Below are 12,147 nucleotides of genomic sequence, written 5' to 3'. Positions count from 1 at the left end.
TTGCTGTGTAAACCCCATTTACTTTGAAAGCACCGTAGCCTGGTTGAATTGGTGCCTTCGTGTATGCGCCAGATGGATCGAATCGAATCAAGATGTCGGTGTGCATCTGAATGATCCTCGCGAACAAAACGTGGTGGGAAGGAAGAACATGTCACATCATCATATCATCAACATGAGTCAGCAGGCAGGAGCCACGCTTGGGGGACTCCAATACCCATAGTATGTGTCTGCCAAATCTCCTCTCCCAGGAGTCGCCTTGGCCATTGCCAAACTGATCACACCATCTCGAGCAGAAGGCACTCAGGTTAGGCTCCGATGAAACACATATCTCATGTTCTTGTAGCAAAGTCCTGTGTTTTCAGGTGCACAATAATGTTTCTAGTCGATCCATGGTTCTTTGGGTGGAACATACATACAGCATGTCTTCTAGATAATGTTCATTATATATGCAGTTAAAAGGAGGAGGGTAGAACAGTGAACTACATAGAATACCTCAACGTCGAAGGAGACAAGTGACAGGTTGGAAGACCAGATGTGGAGATCAAGCTTCATGTCTTTTTAGTCATAGGGAACTGGTTTGAGATTTAGTGTAAGCCATTGCGTCATCATCTCAGATATAATAAGAGAGAGAGAGAGAGAGAGAGAGAGAGAGAGAGCATCAGCAACTCATTTGAATACAATAGATCTCTGCATTCCTTCACTTGAAGGTTTGATGAGGAGTATTATAATGTGAATGTGTATGGTGTGCTCCATTATGTGCATATAATTTGGAGGGAGCTGATGAGCTAATTCTTCGCAGAATAATGGAAGAAGGCATGTCCCCTCTGAGGATGGCATCGAACAGACGACCAGCATACAGGAGAAGAAGAGTTTTTGCCTGTGATGATACGACTTCCGTGTGCTCGACGACGACTGCACTACTTTAATTGAAATCTGTTGGGCCAATCGGGCCTAATCTGACCCATCTGCGGCCCATCTATTAGATTCTTCGAGTCAAGTCGATCAAGGAAATGACTCCGACCAGATCTAATCATGATGGCTTCTGGTTTCATCTCGACCGTCCATTAAATCTTGACTCCGGGGGGCGAGGGGCTCACCTGCACCCGCCGAGGCAGGGTCCAGCCTTCTCCCCCTATTTAGATCCTGTCTGAGACTAGACAGCAAATCCGTAATTCGCTTACGATTCTTGGCACTTTTCGTCGCGTACCCGCTCGCCCACCTGCCTTGTGATCGGAGTCATCAGTGGTACTCCTCTTGGGACCCACTAGAACATGAATTTCCAAATGCAGATAGATCTTCAAATATATTTATTATCGTAATTTTTTATTAAAAAATACAAAATTGTTTTTTGTTCTCATTTTTAATCCGATTATTTGATTATTTATTTATTCTAAGATTAAATTTCATTTACCACAGCACAGATGGGCACAGAAACTGTCGGATTTAGTAATGCTCATCCTTGGATTCAGAACAAAAAGAGAAGTAGATATTGGTGTCGGATTTGAGATAGATACCGTTCCCTCGTCCGGTCAACAAAAGTAGACGAAGAGGAGGAGGAGGAGGACGTTCAAGCTTCAAACTCCGAGGCCAAACTTTTCTTCTTTTTCTTTTTATTTTTCTTCTCTTTTGTGCTTTATTTAGAGCTCCATTTACTGTCACCTACGGACACTTTTCGAGCTCACCAAGCGTAGATTTTGCTGCATGTAGATGTCACCGTCTTCTTGCAATGTTTAATGGGACAAAAGAAAGCTGGTGTCATTGAATCTAGTGTGCTAATAACTACTGCTACATTCCTGTACAACTCTCGGACAACTACATTTCATCTCCTTGTCTTGCTTTCTTGCTCTGTAACCCAATGCTGTAATTAACTTTCCCCGCCCCCCTCACAGCTTTTCTTGCTCTTTTACCTTATTGTATGTTCCTGCTGGCTTCCAAGAGAAGCAAACCCATCAGTGCCTCGGCTTCTATATAGCGTCTCCCTCCTTGCTTGCTTGCTCTCTACCCGATAGGTGGCTGGAGATCAGCGGAGAGTGAGGATGAGTGCTACGAGGTTCATTAAATGTGTGACTGTCGGAGATGGGGCTGTGGGGAAGACCTGCATGCTCATCTGCTACACCAGCAACAAGTTCCCCACCGTATGCTTTAACCCCCTTTTTCCTTCATCGATTTCTTTCGATTCTTGTATGGCTTGGCAGCATTCGATTTCTTTCAAACCTGGTTCTTCTTTGTTTTAGGCGTCATGGCAGATGTCTAATGATGAATCAGTATCATTTGTAGTCGGGCTTCTGAGTTACATGTCCTGACTGAATCAACATTATTTTGGGTTATTTGTTGATTACGTGCAGGATTATATTCCTACTGTGTTTGACAACTTCAGTGCTAATGTCTCTGTGGATGGCAGCATTGTCAACTTAGGGTTGTGGGATACTGCAGGTTCTAATATCTTCGACAGCATCCCTTTCCTTTAGTTGATTTTGCCTACTAGATCTGCAATGTTTTGTTAGCTAACTCTTTTAGGTCTATAGGACAAGAAGACTATAGCAGATTGAGGCCTCTGAGTTATAGAGGAGCAGATATATTTATTCTGGCCTTCTCTCTAATTAGCAGGGCAAGCTATGAAAATGTTCTTAAGAAGGTTTGTGATTAAGTATCAGTTTCTTGTTGCATTGGCATTCATGTTATGGACATTGATTCCCTGTTAACCATCTGGATCGAAGCTCTATGTTTCTTCCTCCTTTCGGTTTGGTGCTTTTCTTGTTCTTGCATGAGAATATTGGCCCGAGAACTGACAATAATCTCTTCTATTTACTTACATCTAAAAATTGTCTTACGAGATGAGAAATTAATATATTTTCAAATTTTAGGCAGGGATTTGGGCAGATAGTTTTTTTGTCATGCTTTTTCCAGAACTGGCAATAATATCTTGATTACATTATGTTTTCGTCGCATGTAAGAATGGCTACATGCTTATTTCTACTTGGTTTCAGGATTTAATTAGCGTTGTTGCTTCATTAGTTTTGAACTTTTGATTCCTCCTCTCACCCTTAGAACTTGTGATCTTTGTGGTTTGTGAATCAGTGGATGCCTGAACTCCGTCGCTTTGCACCCAAAGTTCCAGTTATTCTGGTTGGAACCAAGCTAGGTGTGTGTGTTTGTGTGTGTGTGTGTGTGGTCATTTCGTGTTCCATCATGTTAATTAATTTATGGAATTAGCCCTTTGAAAACTTTAATCACCTTGTTATCTTGTAAATTTCAGATCTTCGCAATGACAAAACATATCTTGCTGATCATCCAGCTGCAACTACAATAACTGCAGCACAGGTAAGCAGCTTCTGGGTTCGATTTCTTTTGTATCAGTTCTCTTACATTTGGATTTTATTTAGCTGGTTTTGAGGCTTAAGAATTGCATTCTCTTCCTTACTAGGGAGAAGGGCTCAGGAAACAGATTGGTGCTGCAGCGTATATCGAGTGTAGCTCGAAAACCCAACAGGTGTGTAGTACAAGAAGGATTCGATATCGGTATCCATTGGGTTTATCATGAATGCAATTGAAGTGAAACCTGCTAAAATGATTCATTCTTTTTTCGTAAATGACAGTAATTTACTGAGAACCATTTATCTTATTGTTTGTTATCGACTGGTTAGAATGTCAAGGCTGTCTTCGATACTGCAATCAAGGTAGTTCTTCAACCTTCACGAAGGAAGGAGATGGCCAAGAAAAATAAAAGAAACTCTGGTTGTCTAATGGCGTAAGTAGCTGACTGCAAAACATTAATCCCTACCAATATTTATGTGATGTGGTAAATTAGGATCAGCATTTTTATCTGTTCTTTGTGCCCACCTTCAAAATGAAGCTTGATTTATTTTTCTTTTTCCTTTTTTTTTTTCTGTTGTTGTTGAAAGCAACATCTTTATAATTGTTAATCGATCACATGAACCAACTTCATATCGAAGATTTGTTTTTTATTTATTTTTCTCTTGCCATCCTTGTGCTGTGACACCTCTAACTACTGACCTTTTTGTTTTTTTGCAGGAATTTTGTGTGTGGAGGCGCATGTGTTGCCTAGAAATTAGAAAGAAACTAATCATGGTATGCTGAGAGCCATGGGAGTATGCAAGTTAGCAGGAACTTACTGGTTGCTGGGTCTTCAGTTCACCAAATCTGCTGACTAATGTTTTCTATAGGTGGATTAGAACCCACCTGTGGTTCTCATGCTTTTCCCGAAGGAATCTGTTCCCTTCTCTTAATGATGTAATATGGAAGATGAATTCAATCTCTACCTCTATATCTTAAACTAATGTGACATTGAGTTGAAGTTGTTGTAAACAATTTTATTTTAGTGTGAGAATTGCAACCATGGCCTGATGATTGTCTCCAAGACCGAAACAAAGACCCAATGATTGTTCTGCAGCTGCTCATTTATCATCCTGTAAATAATTATTGCATGCAGCTGGACAAATTATAGGGGAAAATACAAAGCTTTGCCCAATCATAACAGTACTTCATCAGTACTTCACACTTCCTAAACTAAGATGTGCCAATGAAGGCTGCAGATGAGAGAACTTACTGAACCAAACTCATGATGGGCCATTTGGTTGTAAGTCCTTATCATTGGTGTCTAGGAAAGTGCCTGCAAACAGGCACAAGCATGGATGAGTTCTCTTGGCTGGAAGTGAGAAAAGTTGGCAGTGAAAGAAGAAACAAGTCCTCTATTTTGTTGCTCTCTAAATGGACAGAAGAGATGGACAAAGACATTTTTTTCTCAGATTAAGCCTTTAGTGAGAACAAGTCCTTGCAGGTGCAGAGAGCTAGTGCCATCAGGATGGATGTACATGAAGCTGCAAAGCTCAATCCAAAAGATTGATATCTATGAAATCTTGACATCAATGTTCTCTAAAAGTTTTGTTCATCAACGAAGAGTGGGCAAGACTGCAACTACTAGTCAAAAAATTGACATGCTGTGTCTGACTGAACCACATGAAAGTTATGCTGCATCTTATGCTTCCAATAATTTACCATAAAACAGTGTTCAGCTCTTGTATTAAGACAACTGAAAGAAGCCAGGCACATGACATCATTTGGTCCTTCCATTAGTAGAATCAATCACCACAGAAAGCTGAGCCAAAGTAGGCTCAAAAGGACAGTAACAGACTAAATTCTTCTAAGTCACTTTATTATTAGGATTTAACATCACAGGGAGACATTAGCACATCAAGATGGTCATACATACCAACTCAACTATATACTATTTCACTGACAGTCAGGGGACCTAAATGCTTATGTCTTTACATTATTCCACAGCTTGGATAAGCTCTTTGAGGAAGCTAACAATTAACAGTATACTGGCCCAGACTTGCAACGACTGAAGATTTTCCATCATCATCACCTGTGCTTTTGTAGCTGAAGGTAGATGGAAGCAAACCAAATTCTAGTGTGTGTATATATAACAACATTCATACAAGGATTGGCTACCAGGATAATTCCCGCAGATAAAGCTAAACTTGAAATGCAAAGCATCTCTTCTGCTACTCAAGGTCCCTTCAGAACTGGAAGCTTCATCGTCTGCCACTTCTTCCCATCATGATGAGTTTGATACCATGGATTTTTGTGGGGGAACGGACATTTAGAGCTTACATCTTCAAACCCTCGCATGTAGATGTTGTCTTCATCAGGTATGCTGAAGTCAGCAGGGTTTCTGTTGACAATGCAGTTTGTAGTTGTGCAATCATGTCTAACAGATTGGATGAGCTCATTGTTTTTGCTGACCCGAACCTGCCTCATCTCAAACTTATGTACAGGAGAATCACCAGCTTTTACTATCGTTTTGGTACTTGCAGTCACAGAGAGTTGGCTACTGTGATCACCATATTCAGTATGGTTAGCTGAATAAGAGGCATCTGTTCTCCCTATTCCTTCAGTGAAGAAAGATGGAAGTTCGCCAGACCATCTAGCTCCACAACCCAGTGGTGCCACACACTTGTTTGAACGAGTCATGATTTCCTTTTGCAGCAAAGACCCAAGAACACCTACTCTAGGAACTGGGCGGTGAGGTCTGCTGAAATTTCCCTCATTTTGATTATGAGCAGAGTACCCAGTTGCAACTGAATTTTGATGGGCTTCTCTAATTTTGACCCCATTTTTCACACCAGGCACCTGAGTGGATTGATTAGTAAAATTTAAGTTGGAATTTTGGGCAATTCCGACACGGTTTATATCCCATGATGTACCTGTCAGAGCTGCCTGATCAACTAGCCTAAGCAAATGTAATGCTGATATCATATCATTGTTAGACAAATCCATTGGCCCTGTTCCTCCTGAATGGCACCTGTTTCCTCCTCCCACAGTGCAAGATGTGGTTGGTTGAGTTGTCCTGTTTGTGGATTGCTCAGATTTTCCTCCCGCATTCAGTATATGGGAACCAGTTAGCATCACTGGTTCCTGATAATCAGTTGTTTTAACAACTGTGTTCTGATTTCTATCAAAAACTGAATCATAAGGTACCATTTTTCCATAATTGCAATGAGCATGGTTGTTCCCAGAACTGATTCCATATTTTCTACCTTTTACTGGTGCTGACAACATGTCATGGGTACCTGCAGCTGAACTCTGAGCTGAAACTCCATCTTTTTTATATGATCCGAAATCTTGCATCCTGATTCTGCCACAAGAACTTGGAAGAGAATGGGTTTTCCTAGGATCAACAACAGGAATGTGAGTTGTACTGGATTGGTGCCCATCATATGCTGGAATTGCCGGAAACTCTGTAGCTTGTTGGTTCAGATCAATGAGGATATGCTTCTGATATTTAGCACAATTGTAGGCTTCTGTACCATGGTCAGCATTCTGTTTACCACAGGAGGCAGTGGGAACATCATGTACTGTATCATTGACCAGGGCATTGCTCTTATACAGGGCATTTGTATCCTTGCTTCCACAATATTCAGATACACATGAAATATTTCCAGACCTTATCTCACCATTTATAATTGACAACTCATGATGCTTTTTGCTAGCAATCTCAGCATTCGTCAGACTTCTTTCATGCTGGTTTCTAGCTAAGAGTTCGACAATATCCATTGGAATGTCATCTAGAGCTTCTTTTTCATGCATCTTTGTGGTCCTTCGTTTCTTTACCACTCCTTTCTTCATTTGTGAAGAAGCATGTACATGTGAGACAGAAACATAAGTTCATTTATCAAACATAATACTATTTATTTTTCTAAAAGGAATACTCTACCACTATGAGCCATAAACACATGCTGTTGAAAATTTGCATTTTCTTGTAGCCAGGACAATATAAGAATATAAAATTATCAGCACTGCACAAGGAAAAAACACATCTGTTGATCCCATATCTAAAATTTTACTTTCCTATCCTAGGTGCCATTATGATCCAAGGAAGTCAGAACACACTCAGAAGTTAATTTAACAATTAAAAGCTCTTACACAGCAATATTTTATCAAGTGTGGCTCGGCCGATTCGACATTCACATTAAAGATTTTATTATAACAGATTTCCAGCTGCTTTTGAACTATATGACAGCTTGAACATAAGCTTGAATATAAGGATGCTGATCAGTGTGACACTAAACTAAAATCTTAAACAGTGAATGCTGAGAAATCGAAAATCAAGAATAAAATTAAAAGTAAAATGAGATGTATGATTGCTAGACATACCCTTGACCAGTTTATCTGCAAAGAATTTCTGTCCTCAACTTGTGATGCCTTTTTCTTCCTTCTATTAAAGTTGGCTTTTTTATCACAACTCCTAACTAGTTTCCCAGGTGCAGAAATCATGTTTCTCATTTTAGGATAAACATTGTCAGGACAAACATGTTTCATCATTGCTATTTTAGAAATTAAATTTTCCTTTTGTGATATGAGGCAACGGCCACTTGGTTTAACTTGAGGCACCTTATTTTCCTTTTCAACACTATAACATTTTTTCTGTTTACTTACTCCAGAACGTTTAGGAAGAGGATTTGCATCCTTCTCATTATGTGTACTAGGAGATATACCAACTTTCTCCATGTACATGATTTCAGCAGATCCTTTTGCACCAAGGGCCTTCTTGTTTTGAAAGTCATCAGTGACAAATTTCTTAGAAACCTTCTTTAGCCAATGAAGTAGAGTAACCTCCTCATCTTTGCTCTGATCAGCTTCTGCACCATTAACAGGATTGGCAGTTGTCACTTCAGAGTTCCGGCTAGCAAGATTGCTTTTGCAATTTCTGGTTTGAGCTTCAAAGTTTGTTCCAACTGAACATCGGTCATCACTGTTCATCATTTCACATGTTTCTGCATCTCCTTTGAAAGCACAAACTTTTTTAGGTACATGTAACTCTTCACTTTTCAGAATATCCTCCAGCAACCGTAGCTTACGAGCCTTTTTGTGGTTCACTTTTTCATGTGAACTGCTCAACAGACTGTTCTGATTTTGGCTACAATTCACACCATCAGATAAATCTAGAGTACCATATGATGCTTCATTGTTGCTCTGATCTAAGCCTGTAAAATCATAATTGGTGACATTAGCTGCAGTTGCAGTTAGTGCATCATCTCTTAGAATGCCAAGATCAACACCAACCAGATTCCTACATTCTTTGGGCATGCCATCAGGTATTACATATATTTTGCCTTTGGCAGCAATCCCATCAACATTATCTTTGTTTCCATATGTTGCAGGATTGGTGCCTCCGAAAATCAGTACTCTATCAGATACTCCATTGGTTGAATGTCTATTTGGTTTGACAGAAACCAGGGGAGAAACATCATCACAAAGATGAATAGTATCAAATTTGTTTTGAGTAACCATAATGTTTCTTGTCTGGGTTTCTCTTGCTTCTAATTCCACACCTTCAGCCACAGCCAACGCAGGTTTGAATGTCTGATCTTGATTCTCTTCAGATCTAAATTTCTCACATATAAATATTTGTGTACCTGTCAAAAGAAGGAAATGATTATGAAGATTCATGATGATAAAGATAGAGAAACAGCCCAGGTACCTTCTCTGGCTGCATCTTCTGTTGTAGATCCAGTCTCTTTCTTGCCACAATATAGTGCTGTGCTAGGTTTGACATGACTAACATTGTTACAAGAATTTGAGACTAGCCTCTCCCCATGTACGATGTTTTCACATTCTTTAGAATGAAAACATAACCTTTTTGTATCATCATTTAAAAGAATTTTTTTTATATTTATATCTTTGTGTTGTACATTTGTAGAGTCTGCATTTCCTGTTGCATCTGCAGAAGCGTTAATCATATGAATACAGTTCAGGCAACTCCATCGTTTGAACTTAGAAACATGCAGGGGTGGCAGCATGTTGGCGAGTATATCTGAACTTTCATTGTCGGGCATAAATAATGGCCAACAAATCCTTGCATCCCTCTTCCGAACACCAGCAACGTAACCACTGTTAACAAGGAGAAATCTCAATTATGATTTACTAAAGCAAGTAATACAAGGGTAACTGTTATCAACAAGTTCATTTATGTTGTATTCAGTATGTAAATATTATGTTTTATATAAAAGTAAAGTAGGACATGTTACCAAACCATAGTTACAAGTTACAACAATTAGCAGAACCTAATTGTTGGGCCACAGAGAGAAGCAGCAATTCAGCATTCCATCCTGAATGTCAAGTTTCAAAAAAGTCCTACATGTTTAATCTTAAGAAATCCTCTTCAACGGTAAGAACCAGGTAAATAGACATCTGGGATTACCGAATTGTAAAATGGTTGCACTCATCTGCATCATTCTTGCCATCAGCCAAACGAACACATTCTTTTCCTTTGGTATTGAGCTCCTTTACATCTACTTCCATAGCTTAATAAAATGAGAGCAATCATATGCAGCAGGTCGTGTATGTCTTTGCCGGGTATGCTTCGTCTTGCTGTATGATAACAGAATCCCGAACAGCATTATTATTTTATCAAACTTATTTAGACTCAAATGCTACAGACAACTTCAAGCACTGCCAAGAAATCAAACTTATTTAGACTCAAGTGCATTGGAAGCCATAGCTGGTCAAAAAACAATTTCTTTTTCAAAAGTATCAGTATAACAGTTTACACAAGACAAACTGCAAGAACAAAGTTAGTGTTAGGATCTACACAGAGAATGATACACTTGTCCAAGAAACAAAAATGATCAGGGCATCACAACAATTAATGTGATTTAGTCAACTTAATAACCATCAATATTTATCGAAGGAGCGGAACAATATCAACAACAAATATAACCAATCATGTAAGAGTAACCATAATCATTTTGCTTCACACATTTTTGCAAGAACACAACTTCTTAGATATAGAAAAAGAGAAGCATGACATTGGTAAGTGAAAGAACTTCCTTCAAGAACTTAGATGGACCACGGCTGCACTTGGTTCATCACAATGAAACAACATGGGAAAGACCTTGTTCTTACAGACGAGCGTATTCCCCAACATGAAACTGAAAAAGAAACAAGAAGCAGGCATCGCTGAATACAACTTAAACCGATACCAGTAGTAGTCCCCATGAATACAAAATAAGGAATAAAGCACAAGACAGTGACCGATAAAAGAGGACCTTTGCAAATCCGTAGCACAATGAGACTTTAACTCAAGCACATAACATGCACTTACACTAGGGAAAAGATGACCCGCAATGGTTTTCGGTTACCAGGGAAAGAACAAATTTGCAGCATGAAATATAAGAAAAACAATCTTCCGGTGCTCCACCAGTGGTGAGAATCAAGTTCAGTCATCAATCAACCTCCAACCGTTCGAAACTAATCATAAAATAACGCATCAAAATGAGACAATGGTATATCGCAATTGTCCTAGGGAAAATAATGGCGTTTCCGCGAGAAAACTTGAACAAACAAAGCTTTTCTCCAACTTCCCATCGTTTGCAAAACCATAAATTAAGCTAACAGATGGGCTCGTCAAGTCAACCAAAACCACAAGATCATTGCATGAAAACACACGAGCAGAAGTTGCAGAGGACATGCTCAACATGAATCAACACTTGCCACATAAAATAACAAAAGTGGAAAGAAATACACCCCATAACGCACATCATCCGAGCCATATTTTGCCGGTTACCCACTTCCGCAAAGGAGTAAACAGGCCACCAGATCACAAAGCTAAGGCCCAGTCACAAACCTCAGTCCACAACAGAAAGGAAGCTCCTTTTTCCATTCAACTTCTGGACTACATCCCTAACCGTACCACACGCGGTAGATGCATCGAAGAACAAACCCCACCAATTCCAGACCAAATTCTCGAGCGATAAACAGATAAAAATCCGACCTTGGACCCAAAACTCTTTCCACCGAGGTAAAGAACGAGTACCTCCTCCGAGGAACCGGGAAAAGGAATCGTCTTGCTGCTTCTACCGCGATTCACCGCTGGATCGCGAGCCAAATCCCGGTCCCGATCGGGGCGAGCGAGGCGAGAGAGATCAGCAAGGGATCGATCGGAAGGCAAAAAGGGTTTCGGGAAACCCCAACTTTATCCTAGGGTTTTGCTTGTGGGAGAGGGAATCTACGGGCACCAAAAGCAAAAGATAGAATACCCGCTTCCATCGAACATAAATAAGCAGTAAACGGAGGCACATGCGGTGTGACATGTCATTCCGCAACCATCACACACACACACGCACACATGCTCGCTCGCTTGTGTGAAAGAGAAGATCCCGCAACAAAACCCTAACCCTAACCCTAGTTCCCAACCCGGGTTGAAACCCTAACCTGAGCTGCCACTGTTGCCAGAAAAGGGACAAGGAAGACGATCGCGGCCGTCCATGGGGCAATGGTTGCAGAGATGCTCGCTCCACGAGAGGGGGAGGTTGGTGTTGCTTTCTCGGTGCCTTCCCTCTGGTAGGGGTCCAGCTAAAAAGTTGTGGCCTTTGGCGAGTGTGGGTGATGCACCAGCTATGTGCTTGTTTTTGGTGCAAGAATCCAAAGAGTTCTCTTAGGGTTTCTGATCTCTTCCATTCTCGCTGTGTTTACTGTGACCGCGACAACAACAAGGAAGGCTGAAAGATGATCCGATAGGAGATTTACTTCATACAGATGTCTATGCAAAGATCTTCGCATTTGGATATTTGTTTGCGCATAAGATTAGGGAGGAAACAGTACCGAATGGCCCACTTCGATGCA

The 12,147-nt window shown here is 40.4% G+C and overlaps 2 protein-coding genes across 7 annotated transcripts; one reads left to right on the top strand and one right to left on the bottom strand.

Annotated features, from left to right (window-relative positions):
* Positions 1-1,750: 1,750 nt before the first annotated feature.
* On the top strand, positions 1,751-4,378 carry LOC135645774 (rac-like GTP-binding protein 2). Of its 2 annotated transcripts, XM_065164476.1 has the most exons (8): positions 1,761-2,135; positions 2,346-2,433; positions 2,526-2,635; positions 3,079-3,142; positions 3,257-3,321; positions 3,425-3,490; positions 3,645-3,748; positions 4,033-4,378. In XM_065164476.1, the coding sequence occupies exons 1-8, from the start codon at positions 2,037-2,039 to the stop codon at positions 4,064-4,066; spliced, it is 630 nt and encodes a 209-aa protein (XP_065020548.1). In that variant the 5' UTR covers positions 1,761-2,036; the 3' UTR covers positions 4,067-4,378. The 2 variants fall into 2 exon arrangements, with proteins under 2 accessions (XP_065020549.1, XP_065020548.1); XM_065164477.1 differs by lacking the exon at positions 3,645-3,748 and having other exon boundaries at positions 1,751-2,135.
* A 774-nt stretch (positions 4,379-5,152) lies between these two features.
* On the bottom strand, positions 5,153-11,610 carry LOC135580945 (uncharacterized). 5 transcript variants are annotated; one of them, XM_065164471.1, is made up of 6 exons: positions 11,339-11,610; positions 10,628-10,773; positions 9,725-9,894; positions 9,005-9,414; positions 7,678-8,939; positions 5,153-7,143 (listed from the first exon to the last, which is right to left on the bottom strand). In XM_065164471.1, exons 3-6 carry the CDS (start codon positions 9,823-9,825, stop codon positions 5,530-5,532), a joined length of 3,387 nt encoding a protein of 1,128 aa, XP_065020543.1. In that variant the 5' UTR covers positions 9,826-9,894; positions 10,628-10,773; positions 11,339-11,610; the 3' UTR covers positions 5,153-5,529. The 5 variants fall into 5 exon arrangements, with proteins under 5 accessions (XP_065020543.1, XP_065020541.1, XP_065020542.1 ...); XM_065164469.1 differs by lacking the exon at positions 10,628-10,773 and having other exon boundaries at positions 11,062-11,610; XM_065164470.1 differs by lacking the exon at positions 10,628-10,773 and having other exon boundaries at positions 11,150-11,610.
* Between the last annotated feature and the right edge of the window lie 537 nt (positions 11,611-12,147).

Source organism: Musa acuminata, chromosome BXJ3-8 (assembly GCF_036884655.1).
Source record: "Musa acuminata AAA Group cultivar baxijiao chromosome BXJ3-8, Cavendish_Baxijiao_AAA, whole genome shotgun sequence".
Classification (NCBI taxonomy): Eukaryota; Viridiplantae; Streptophyta; class Magnoliopsida; order Zingiberales; family Musaceae; genus Musa; species Musa acuminata.
This window is presented reverse-complemented; position numbering and strand designations above follow the sequence as displayed.